At 44.3% G+C, this 13,913-nt stretch overlaps 1 protein-coding gene across 1 annotated transcript in view; it reads left to right on the top strand.

Annotated features, from left to right (window-relative positions):
* The window catches only part of dmd (dystrophin), a 500,806-nt gene that overhangs the window by 176,050 nt on the left and 310,843 nt on the right, over positions 1 to 13,913 (top strand). The window contains exon 9 of the mRNA XM_080421894.1: positions 6,592 to 6,830. Coding sequence (XP_080278020.1) covers positions 6,592 to 6,830 — 239 coding nt within the window. The remainder of the gene's footprint in view (positions 1 to 6,591; positions 6,831 to 13,913) is intronic.

The raw sequence follows: 13,913 nt of genomic DNA, 5'->3' as shown, positions 1-13,913 counted from the left end.
GCAGCGCGACACGTTGTGAGCTTGTAGATCTGATATATTTCGGTGCACGACACCAACGCACAACTGAATATGAATTTGGCATGACTCCTAAGCGTACACGCCCACGCCCACGCACACGCACACGCACACACACACACACACACACACAGAACGGTCCTATAGCCACTGAATTTCCCCTGCAGGATTAACTAACTCTCTCACCTTCACAGTCTCTTTTAATTCCATTTCTTTTTTCCTCTCTCTCTCTCCCTCTCTCCCTCCCTCCCTCCCTCCATCTCTTCGTCTGTTTTTTTCCGAGGTAATTTCTCTAGTCTGCTGTTCATTTGGAGCATCCATTGCTGTGCCGCCGGCACAGCGCTGTGAACAAGTCCACTAGTCTTTACTCATTAGGGTTTCTGTTTCCTCTCTCTCTCTATCTGCCTGTCTCTATCCCAGTGGTTCCCAAAATGGGGGTCGGGGCCCCCTGGGGGGGTCCCCAAATAATTTTGGGGGGTCCCCAGATGATTTAGCTTAATGTGCAAAATCGTTTTCTCACTCAACAGTAAACAAACCAACATTTAGTATAAGTGTGTAAAAGGCATCTGCACATTTATAAAGTTACGATTTAATGACTTTTAAGACCTTTTTAATACCAAATTGGCCAAATCTACAAGCTCACAACGCCTCGCAGTGCGAGGCGTTGTGAGCTTGTAGATCAGCTATTTTCACAATATTTATCTGTGGAACCGAGTCAAACTAAATATAATGCCTACAATTCCAAGTGCTTTTAAGGGTGGGGGGTCCCTAGTTTAAATATGATTATTTTGGGGGGTCTCCAGTTCAAATATGATTATTTTGGGGGGTCTCCAGTTCAAATATGATTATTTTGGGGGGTCCCCAGTTCAAATATGATTATTTTGGGGGGTCTCTCCAGTTCAAATACTGTATGATTATTTTGGGGGGTCGCCTGAAAAGTTTGGGAACCCTTGCGCTATCCCCCTCTCTTCTTTCTTTCTTTCTTTCTTTCTTTCTTTCTTCCTTTCTTCCTCTGTCCTTCTCTCATGTCATTCTGGCTCTTTGTGGGCCCTATACTACAGTATTTCTTTCACCAAGCCGATCTCTCTGCGTGGCGTCCGGTTATCTGCTCTGTCTGGGAACCCTGGATAACAATCTGTCTCTATTAGTTTGGTCTGAGCTGCACTGAGTGACCGCCAGCCTCCGCTGTCACCTCGCTGTCAACAGAATCTATGCAGCATCTAACAGCAACTACCGATGCTTTTTTTTCCCCTCTCTGTTTTTTTTTCTCCCAGCGGGTTTTGAGCTAGAGCAGTGGTTCTCAACCAGTGGTCCGGGGACCATCAGTGGTCTTTGGGGTGGGGGGGGGGTGTACCAGGCAGTCCTCAGCGATATTAGTTAACATAGCGTCACACTCATTTTAACCACTTAGCTTTGGCGATTCTTTACAATCGTGTACTGCACATTGGAAATACTCCAGTAAAGTAAAACTACCTTATAATTGTACTTAAGTACAGTACTTAGTAGTACATGTACTTAGTTACTTAGTAGAGTATTCAAAAAAAGGCTTATTTTTTATTAAATCACCAAAGCTGTGGTCTGTAATGTGCATAGAATCACTCTTAGGGGACTCGGGTGGCAGTCCTCCACTGCGGGAGTCTGGGGGGGGGGGGGGGGGGGGGGTGTTTGAATCCTCCCGCGGTGCGTCCGGCTTTGTCGAGCGTCTACAGTATATACGAACTAGGCCTGTCCCCGACTAAGGATTTGTTTAGTCGAATCTAATTAGTCGACTAATATAATATATTTTTTAGAGCCAAAATACATTTTATTTCAAAGGGCCAAGTCTACACAGTTTGTTTTGTGTCTCCAGCAGAGTTTCTAGTGTCTCTATCTCTCTCTGGAAGAGGTTGCACATGAACTCTGCAGCCGCACTGAGGCGCTCCAACACAAACAATACCAATACAAAGACGAGGAATAAGAAGAATAAAGTGGAAGTTACGTGTGGTTGCAGGTGTAGACTTGGCCAAATTTTTTTTTAAAACATGGCCCTTAAAAAAAAAAAAAAAAAGAAAGATTCGACTAAGAGACACGCAGTCGACTCGGACCTCCGCGACTAACCAGTCGACTAGTCGACCTAGTCGAGGTCAGGCCTAATACGAACACAATTGGTGTTCCCTCGCGTTCGAGGGAGGGGAGGCAGGGGAGGGCGATATTTGTCACTGCACGAAGGAGGCTCTACGTCCTCCCGGTGGTGGATCCTCACTGGCAGGCGGGTCAGTAGGAAACGACAGTAGTAGTGACAACACACTGAAATGTGTGTTGGGGAGGAATTAATTGGTATGACAACTAAATTAGGCGGGGAAAAGGGGTCAAAAGCAACAAAACAGGGGGCGCCCGCTGGCCTAAACGGTCCAGGCGCATACCACATACGCTGGTAAACCAGCTTGACAGCGTGTCATGGGTTCGACTCCCTATCCCGACGACCTTTGCTGTGTCATCCCCCATCTCTCTCTCCCCATTTCCTGTCAGCCTAGTGTCCTGTCTAATAAAGGCATAAAAAGCCCCAAAACATATATCTTTTAAAAAAAAAAGAAAAAGAGCAACAAAACAAAAACAGTGTGCACACACACATCGTGTTAACCCATTCAATCCGGGAACGCATCTGTGTCCTTTTAGATTTTAGCTATAGCCATTATTTTATACTTTGGCTATTCAAAAATAGCAGATCTACAAGCTCATAGCGCGGCACCGAGTGCCGCGCTATGAGCTTGTAGATCTGCTATTTTTGAAAGTTTGTTGAAATCTTTGAATATGTATTTTTTTAAGGCGAACATTTGTAACTCAAATATTTGCTTCTGGGGGGGTCCCTGGAACAACATGTTTTGAGATGGGGGTCCGCGTCCACATATAATTTTGCTGGTCCTTGACATGAAAAAAAGCTGGAGAACCACTGATATTATAGCAACATACGGTTTTCGGAAAACGTTAGGATTTAGAAGACATTTGTAGATGTGTTCCCGGATTTTAATGCGTTAATAGAAACTTCAATCGATCCTTTCAGCCTCATCCGATTTCCCCCCCAAAATGGAGTGAATACAGAGGTCTTGTGGGGTCTTTTCTTTGAATGTGTGGAGAGATCTGTCATGGAATGAATAACAATAAAAGGTTCTGGTCGACCGTTTGACCGCTGCGCCCGCTCGCTCCCGCACGTTCCATCAGCCTCATAGCTTGGGAGGGATGAATTATTGTTCAAAGTTATTTGGTGCACTTTGTTCAGTGAAGTCATCACTCTGGCTGTAATAGCGCAGCAGCTGTGCTAGAAACTAGTGGTTCCCAAGCTGGGTGTCGGGAACCTCTAGGGGAATCCCCAAAGTATTTTGGGGGGGTCCCCTGATGATTAGCTTAATGTGTTTTCTCACTCAACAGTAAACAAACCAACATACAGTATAAAGTGTACACAGAGTGCTCTGCACATTTAACCCATTGAGGCCTGCCGGTTCCGATTCTGCAAAATGTCTTCTAAATCCCAACGTTTTTTCTGAAAAAAACGTATGTTTCTATATCAGTGGTGCTCAAACTTTTTCATGTCAAGGACCCCCAAAATCATATGTATTTGGCCACCGACCTCCATCTCAAAATATGTTGTTCCAGGGACCCCCAGAAGCAAAGATTTGAGTTACAAATGGCTTTAAAACAATATATATCAAAGATTTGCACACATTTTCACGATTTTTCAAAAATAGCAGATCTACAAGCTCGTAGCGCGGCACTCGGTGCCGCGCTATGAGCTTGTAGATCTGCTATTTTTGAATAGCCAAAGTGTAAAATAATGCTAATTTAGCTCAAATCTAAAAATGACACAGATGCGTCCCAGGTCTTAATGGGTTAAAAAGTTAAACATTTAAATGGAGTGGAGGAGAGAGTATCTCATCTCTCACCGTGTCTGGTCTTCAAGATCCTATAGATTCTTCGGTTCCCAAATACTTGCTTGATTTCCTGCCCAGAGTGAGGGATGCTCACAGGTACTCAACCAGGGGAAGTTTATAATGATCTGGTTCCCCGCAATTCCGGGACGCAAAAGGGGAAAAATTTGTTTTTATCACGCAGCCACTATACTCTGTGGAATGCCCTCCCTCCAGCCCTAAAATCCTTAAATTCTCTTGCAAGATTTAAAGAATGACCTCAAATCATGGCTCCATCTTAACACATTGGGTGCCAAAACCGTATATATACGGTTTTTCAAAAACTGACGTCGGGTGCCAAAACCGTATATAATACGGTTTTTCAAAAAAAATTAATAATAATAATAAAAAAAAAATTCAATTTTTTTTCCTTCACAGCACCAGGAGATATCATTGTTCGAAGATTTAGACTCCAATCCACTTCCTGGTTAACTTATGACTTCAAAAACCTGTATCTCGGCTCCTGTGTACTTTTTTCTTTTACAATGTTAATTTAACTATTTTCAACTGGCTGCAACTATGGAACGGATTACCGAATGTTTTTATTTTTTTCCCCCCGATTGTACGAGACCTGTATGTGTGTAATGAGGGGATCATCGTGAGGACGGTGATCACTGAAAATATTTTGTGACTACTTGAAAAAGGTTCAAAAATGGTTAAAAATCCTGGCACTCAACATATAATATTTTAATAAACCTCTGGCACCCCAAGTGTTAACACTAACTGGTTTTAGTTAGATCCCTACCCGGATAGTCCCCTCTGCTTTGGATTCTTCTCTCAGGGCACCTTCTTGTCCTATATGTATTGCTTTATATATAAGGATCAAATATTTGTTTCATGGTGGTTTGTGCAGTGTGTCTGTGTGTTACTGTATTATGTCTCAAGGTGGACCACAATGGAAACAAGCTACAGCTTTGTTTGTGCATAGTCCACGTTGGCGCTTTCCTAATGAATGACATTGTTGTGACATTAACCAGTTCAGCCCTTCGGCCATTTGAAAATAGCCGATCTACACGCTTGTGGATCTGCTATTTTCAAAAGATGTGTGTACATCTGAAAACTTAAAATGGGACATTCTGCATAATGAGTACTCTTACTTTTGGTACTTTAAGAACATTTTGATGCCAATATGTTTATACTTTTAGTAGTACAAGTACAATTTGAATTCTGGACTTTTACTTAACAACAGTATTGCAGTATTGATACTTTTACTTAAGGTAAACATGTGAGTACTTTTTCCACCACTGATCAGACCTTCTCCCGGTATAAACTGTTTGCCAATGATGGAGCACATGAGTGGACACGTCCCTTCCCCCAATCAGCAGAACCAAGGGCTATGAGCTCTCCGTGGTGCTGAAGTCAGTACAATACAGTGTATTGTATAGACTTCAGCACCACGGACAGCGCAGAACCCCTGAATACACTACATCAGTGGCAATATGGTGGTAAAAATTCATATAACAATCATTGTGGTATTGATTAAGTGAATGTACTTACAATTCTGACTTGGTGTGACAAAGACATGCCGTGGTCTTAAGCATACAAACCTCTCAAACAGGTGAACAACAGCTGATTCTCATAGAACCTTTAATCTGTGTCAGTTCCTTGCCAACAAGTTGTCTTACACCAATCTATTTACAAGATATCATAAGCTGTACATCCCCCTAAAGTGCCGATGGGGGGAATCCTAATAAACATTGTGGGAGTCAACTATACAATAGGCCCATGCCCATGTAAGGAATGACTATGTGTTACCTTTCGTGTACTGCTCCTGGCTGTATAAAGATGAGGGGAACTTTGGTGTTGGGAGGGACCTGGGCAGCAGGCATGCTGCTGCTCTGTAACATGATGATGACTACAAATAAAGAATGGATCGATGCCTAAAAACATGGGTCCTGCGTGCGTCTTCCTGAACTCTGAATCTTATTAACCCATTAAGACCTGGAACTGTGTCATTTTTAGATTTGAGCTAAAAAGCATTATTTTACACTTTGGGCTATTCAAAAATAGCAGATATACAAGCTCGTAGCGCGGCACCGAGTGCCGCGCTACGAGCTTGTAGATCTGCTATTTTTGAAAAATTGTGAAAATGTGTGCACATCTTTGAATACTTATATTTTTAGAGCGAACATTTTTAACTCAAATCTTTGCATCTGGGGGGTCCCTGGAACAACATATTTTGATGGGGGTCCGCGGCCAAATACATATAATTTTGGGGGGTCCTTGACATGAAAAAGATTGAGCACCACTGATATAGAAACATTCATTTTTCAGAATACTGTTGAGATTTAGGAGACATGTAGAATCGGCTTCAGGTCTTAACCCATTAATACCTGGAACGCATCTGTGTCACTTTTAGATTTCTTTAGGCTATTCAAAAATAGCAGATATACAAGCTCATAGCGCGGCACCGAGTGCCGCGCTATGAGCTTGTAGATCTGCTATTTTTGAAAAATCGTGAAAAAATATTTTTTCAAAAATCTGTTAGGATTTAGAAAACATTTTTAAGAATCGCCTCAGGTCTTAAAGGGTTAATGGGTTAAATAACAGCTAAAAACTTTTCCACCACTAGTCATGCCTAACTCTCCCCTCTTCTCTCTCTCTCTCTCTCTCTCTCTCTCTCTCATATATATAGACGTGGCGGTGGCTCACCCGGACAAGAAGAGCGTGATCATGTACGTGACGTCCCTGTTCCAGGTGCTCCCGCAGAGCGTCTCCATGGAGGCCATCCAGGAGGTGGAGCTCTTGCCGCGCGGCACGCCCACCATGCCGCGGCGGGCCACGCCCATCAGCGCCGTCAGCAGCAGCGCCCGGGTCACCAGTACCACCGAGGAGCACTACCAGGTCCAGACGCAGCAGCGCTACTCACAGCAGGTTAGAGAGAGAGAGAGACACGTGGGCGCGCACACACGCACACACACGCACACACACACACACACACATATAAAAAATGCGTGGTTACAAGTAAAAGGCCCGTGTTCAACATGTTGCTCGAGTAAAAGTACAAAAGTATTGGTATGATGGTGTCAAAATATACTTAAATTTACCAAAAGGAAAACTACTAAAATGTTTGAAAATAGCAGATCTACAAGCTTACAACGTGTCGCGTTGTGAGCTTGTAGATCACACACACACACACACCAACACACACACATGCACACACACACACACACACACACACACACACACACACACACACACACACACACACACACACACACACACACACACACACACACCAACATACTCTCACTCCCCAAACGGCCTGTAGTGATTTCTTGGGATAAGAGTGAGAATGCGTTGCACACACACACACACACACACACACACACACACACACACACACACACACACACACACACACACACACACACACACACACACACACACACACACACACACACACACGCTCCACTAAGCGACAATGTCATTGTTTCCATGGCAGCCGTGGGGCATCACCACCAGGCTAGCATGACATGTGGTTACCATAGCAACGCGCCATCTCAGGGTTTTCCGCGGCCGACTCCAAGTCCTCCTCCTCCTCAACGAGACTTTTTGTGTGTGTGTGTGTGTGTGTGTGTCCCTCTGTCCCTCACCATGGGGGGAGATGGCACCGTTGCTATGGTTACCGTTGCGTGGCTTGCTATACAGTGATGATGGGATCATTTCGTAACGGTCGTCATTACAACTTCACCGTTGTGATGATGCAAACAAATGCCATGTTGTTCTGTCTGTTCTGTTCTCTCTTTTTTTTCCCCTTTTTCTTTTAGCCTTTTTGTTGTGCATGTATGTGCTTAGCCGTGTCTGTGTGTTTTTTTAAAGCTGTTGTAAACGCCCGGAGAGCTCCCAAAAGAACACAATAGGCTCTATGCACAGCAGCCATATTGGAAATAAATTGGGCCTCTTCCTTACTTCCTTAACAGGTGTTACCAATGATACTAATTAAGGCTCCGTTCCATGTAGTGTAGCACAGTGGTTCTAAAACCTTTTGATTTCAAGGACCCCCATAACTCTGAGAGTGTACACATGGAACCAAATGGACCCGTAAGGGTCCATTTGGTTCCATTTGTGCACTCTCAGAGTTACACACCCCTAAGGTTCCATTTGGAATCCCCCTCAAGGAACCTTGAGGGTCCCTGGACCACACTTTGAGACCCACTGGTGTAGCAGAGTGTTTCCAGTGAGCCAACATGCACGATATCGGCACCCTGACTCTGTTTGACCAGAATGGAACAGAGCCTTCATTAGTATCATTTGTAACACCTGTGAAGGAAGTAAGGAAGAGGCCCAATTTCTTTCCAATATGGCAGCCTTGCATAGAGCCTATCGCCCGTGTTCGCTGATTGGAAGCTGGTTGGCGGACATATTAATCTCTCAAGAAAGATTCTGCTATAACAGCAGAATCTGTCAGCACCACTGTCAGCACCACTGCCCCTAAACATGTACTGTAGTGTTGTTGTTGTTGTTGTTGTTAGTAGGCATAAACACAAGAAGCACCCGGGAGGAAGTCGACTAAGAAAGGGGAGGGGCCAAACTGAGTTCCTGTCTCTACGCAAAAAAAGGAGGTGGTGCCCCCAGATTGGGGACATCAGTGGCGTCCCCAGGAATTACATTTAGGGCAGGCGAGATGTTTTTTTGGCCCAGGTTTTGGCCATTATCTCTGGAACGGAAGGTCCAATCTGCTCAGTTCAAACCTTGTTGGATGCGTGACTTTGAGGACATTAAGCACGCTATGACATTTTCGGGTTCTTTGGGTTTTCTAGGGGAGGCGAGATCTTAGTTGGTCAGGCGACCGCCTGTCCTGCCTCTACAGTGGGTACGCCTCTGGGGGACATACAGATGTGACATTCCAATGTTTCAGAGAGCCTGTCACTTCAGTGAAACATCAGTGAAATCCAAGCATAGTCACAGACAAAGGGGGGGGGGGGGGATTTGCCAAGTGTGAAATGGTGCCAGGTGCGTATTGGCCTCTTTTCACACTAGGCAAATCAGACACGACAAAGAGGGGGGGGGGGGGGGGGGGGGGGTTGGCCTTTCAGGAAAAGTGAAGAGAAGTATGTATGACATAGTAAGTGATTTGGGAAGAAGGCCGGTGTCACCATGTTATGGTTTATATCACCTAACTTAAAAGGGTAATATGACTCCTTTAACCCATTAAGGCCTGAGGCCGGTTCTACAAAATGTCTTCTAACTCCTAACAGTTTTCCGAAAATACTTATGTTTCTATATTCAGAGGTGCTCAAACCTTTTCATGTCAAGGACCCCCCAAAATTATATTATATTTGGCCGCAGACCCCCATCTCAAAATATTTCGTTCCAGGGACCAGAAGCAAAGATTTGAGTAACACATGTTTGCTCAAGAAATGTATATATTCAAAGATTTGCACACATTTTTATGATTAAAAAAAATAATAGCCAAAGCCAAAACAAATTACACACAGATGCATTCCGGTCTGAATTGGTTAAGAAGATGCTTGTGCACTGAGGGATTACCAGAGTCAGAGGGATTAGCCGCGGCGCTCACAGAAATGTGCTCCAGACACATTTACGTAGCACAGCACACGGGCAGCAGCGAGCGGAACAACGGACTCGTTTCAGCACAAAGCCTACCTCAGTCATACAGCCTGTCACACGTGCGTGTGTGCGCACAGATGCGACATTTGAGAATTTCAAAGGGCCTCGTGCCCTCGGCAAGCCGTGGGCAAATCGGCGGGAAATCCAAACCTTCCCATGGAGAAAGTGTGACATTTTGCCAGGTGTGAAATGGTGCCAAGAGTGAAATGGTGTCATTTCAAACAAACGCTATCAGGCACGAATAGGGGAGGGGGGGACTGTGACTTTTCAGGGAACTTTCAGGGAAAGATCAGGGAAGTATCTATATCAGGGGTGCCCACACTTTTTAAACTTGAGTTCTACTATTGAAATTGCCAGCTCAAGGTGATCTACCACTCGCGCGTGCATGAGTGGTAGGCATGGTGGTAGGCATGGTGGGCGAAATTTGCGCGGTTTTGGGTGGATTTTGTTTTGTTTTTTTCTGGTTTTTGGGTGGTTTTTGGTTACTTTATTTCGGTTTTAGGGTTAGGGTCAGGATTAGGTTATTTAATTGTTATTTTTGCCTGATTTTACCGATTTATTATTTAAAAAAATGTAATTCATTCATTTTATTTACCAACCAACAAATAATTATTATCCCATTAATGAAAATACTTAAACATTTACCTATGGGGGCTAAATAACAACATTAAGGCATTAGGACTGTTTCAATATTTTTCCTGGCGCCCCCCCCCCCCATTTAGCGCCGCGCCACCGTTTTCTGCCACAGCGCCACCTAGAGCTTTTTTTTTCAGGGGCATTGCAGGTGGTCTACCTGCGCAGCCTCTGCGGTCTACTGGTCGATCGCGATCGACGTAATGGGCACCCCTGATCTATATAGTGGCTTTATCCAAAGCGCTTTACTATGTGCAATAATTACATCCACCCATTCACGCTCACTCTCATTCACACACGGACGGCGATGTGTGAGCTTGTAGATTTGCTATTTTTGAATTGCCAACATATAAATGGATTAAGTGGTTAAAATGACTGTGATGCTGTATTAACGCGTTTTGCTGGGGACACCCTGGGATCCCCTCAAGGACCCCTGGCGGTCCGCGGACCCCACCTTTAGACCCACTGGCCTACACTATAGGCCCCCCCTCCTTTTGTTCCTCTCTGCACCAAAGCCGACAATATACCACAAGCTTACAACGCGTCCTATTTTCACCGAATGTTCATCTAATATGACATGCCCAGAACAGAGGATGCTACTGTAGAGTTCATGTGGTTAGAGGTGTTAATCGCAGTGGAGAGAGAGAGAGAGGGCACGCATACTGACACAGGATTTAGCAGTCTGGTGTTTCGGAAGCAGTTACTGTATGGTGGTAATAACACATTATTAAATGGCAGAGATGTGTACAGTATGTACGTCAGCACTGAAAACACACGCTCAATTGCCTTCCTTTTAAACCAGAACCCATTTTCTTTAGCTTCACACTGCTAAAGAAGGCAAGGCGTGTTTCTGCCCAGGGCCAAGGGTGCCTCTGGCATCGTCCCCGTATGCCTCCAGGGTTTCACCGCACGTTGTATCACTGCAGTTCCTCGATACGAGGGGGGAATGTTTAAATAATTAGAGTTGACACACACACAGACACGTATAGTACATAAACACAAACACACACACACACACACACACACACACACACACACACACACACACACACACACACACACACACACACACACACACACACACACTCCGCCCAAACCACTAAACGGAAGTACAGCTACAAAATGAAAGTGAGTTGGATGACAGCCAAATTGCCCAGGAAGCAAAGCAGGCCATATTTACCGCTGTCTGGTGATTGCAGCGCACAGCTATACAGAACTGCCATAGACACACCATAGATAGAGAACCCCCCCCAGGGGGTCGTATTCAAACAGCTTTTCACGAGAGATGTGCTAATCGATGTGACATTAAACAACGGCCGCGTGGACATGGGGGGATGGGGGGGGGAGGGGGTTGCGGAGCCTGACGTACGTCTCTCTCTAGAGGGACGGGCGGGTGATTTCCCCCGTCAAGCCGATTCCCCCCCCTGCCGTAACACGACAGCCTGGAGGAGAGCGGTGGTGGGAGAGAGGGAGGGAGGGGGAGGGGGGGGCACGACGCAGGTGGTGCCCATTAGAAACAGGCTTTCACGCCGTCACCGCCGGAGGTACTGTAAGCCTGCGCTTCAAGATCCGTTCGGTGTTGCCAGGTTTCGCGAGAGTAACAAGCAACCATCCATGTCTATGATGATGACGCGGCCAAAAAAAAAGCAACTTGAGTCAGTCGAGCTTTATTGTCTAATGTTGTTTTAGTGGTTCGAACATTTTCATGTCAAGGACCCCCAAATTAACATGTATTTGGTCGCGGACCCCCATCAGAAAATATTGAGTGCCAGGGACCTCCCCGCCATACAAGATTTGTGTTGTAAAATGTTTGAAAAACATTCCAGATTTTTCACTTTTATAAAATATACCGTAAGGCAGAGGTCTTCAACAGGGGGTCCGCGACCCCTAGGGGGTCCACAGAGGTACTGCAGGGGGTCCGCGAAATTGTTGTTTGATTAAACAATATTTTTGTTTGAAATTTTTTTTTTTTTTTTTTCATAAATGTCAAATTGTCTTTAAACAAAACATGAATCCATAGCAAACAGATAAATGGAGGCACAATGCACAATAACATGGTATGTTTATACATATTTTGTAGAGAATCTTTATTTTGCACACCTACTGGGCCAGGTGCGTATAGGAGCAGGCAATATAAAACACAATTGTATACATAAATATACAATATATGTGGTAGCCCCCCCTACTATACGAGGTAGGGGGTCCCTGCTCCATCTCCCCATCAGTTTGGGGGTCCCTGGCCTGAAAAGGTTGAAGACCCCTGCCGTAAGGGTTAAAGTCGATAAACTAAAGCAAACCCAAATAAGCAAAGTACACTTCAGAAACAAGCCCCCCCCCCCACAAAAAAAATTTAAATCCAATATTTACAAGCGACTTTACAGGAAAGAAAGTTGCTTAACTCACTGAGTGCCAGAATTATTTCTGGCTATTTCTGGCCAGTACGATTTAGATTTATTTATTTTTTTAAGTAAAAAAAAAGTGCTTAGGAAGCGAGATACAGCCTTTTTCAGTTATAAGTTAAACAAGGAGTGGATGGAGCTGCAAATCTTCAGATAATGATATCTGATGTATTATTATTATTTTAACACGTTAACTCTATAACTGCCAAAGACGTTTATAAACGTCTTTGGGCCTTCAGCTATTGCCTGCCAAAGACGTTTAAAAACGTCTTTGAAAAAAAAAAAAAAAAAACTTTTTTCAAAAAAAAAAAAATTCTAAAAAGATTCTCTAATTATTTAAGATTGACACCTTTTCGATATTCCAAACGAATAAGGAGATAACAATTCCCAAAGATTTGCTGCTCCATCCACTTCAATGTTAAAATTGAAACGGACAAACAATTCACAATGTTTTTTGGTTTGAAACTACTGGTTTTGAGCTATTTTCAAACATCAAACAACACATGACAACAAGGTCAAATTGACCTCGTTGACATTTGTGAAACCACACCTGAATCTCATCTGTGATTAGAAATTTTCTGGGGATCAATCATACTGGAGAAAAATATTCTGTGGCTATGCGAAAAGGTACCAAAATCGGTCAAAACCCTGGCAGAGGCTACAGACTTTTTGAAAAAACTCTGGCAGGGTAAGAGTTAATGGCACGTTGCACCATAGCGGTAAAACACGGACTCAATGAATTAAGCAGACTCGGCTGGATGATCCACTGGATCCATTCATGCATTCGATTGGCTGATGACAGGCCAGTGTCCTGACGAGTTACCCATAGCGGCACGGCAAGCCGCCTGCCATGTTCACGGACCACTCGGCAGCGACGGCATTGTCAGGTAGTCCTGCTAATAAGTGTTACTGATCGGATGGGAAGTGACAATACGCACCGGGAACCTTGTCATTGCCGTCGTGCAGGTCACGCCGGAATGCATTGTTGAGCTTGTAGATCGTCCGTTTCCGGGTGGGAGAGAGACGGCTGGTGCATGGCTAAGGATAAATCGGTCTTCAGGAGCTTGTCTTGTTGATCGGGAGCCTTTCACAGCCCTGTACACGGCAATTTGTATTTGTCACATCACAATTTACAGGTGTGAAAGAGTGGGTGGAATACTTTTTTTTTTCCGTGTCCAAGCTTCTCCCACGAATTGCAGTTACATGCATAATAAAAAGAAGAACAATATAAAAAAATAGAACAAGTAAAGTAATGGAGCTTATCGTCGCTGTTGGGCAGAAAACTCTTATCTCCAAGTATCAACGTTTTTAAAGTTTTTTTTTTTTTTTGTCATTTATTGCCCTACTTCAT

The sequence above is a fragment of the Gymnoscopelus braueri genome, assembly GCF_963280865.1.
Source record: "Gymnoscopelus braueri genome assembly, chromosome: 24".
Classification (NCBI taxonomy): Eukaryota; Metazoa; Chordata; class Actinopteri; order Myctophiformes; family Myctophidae; genus Gymnoscopelus; species Gymnoscopelus braueri.
Note: the sequence above shows the minus strand (reverse complement) of the source record. Positions and strands in the feature narration are given on the sequence as shown.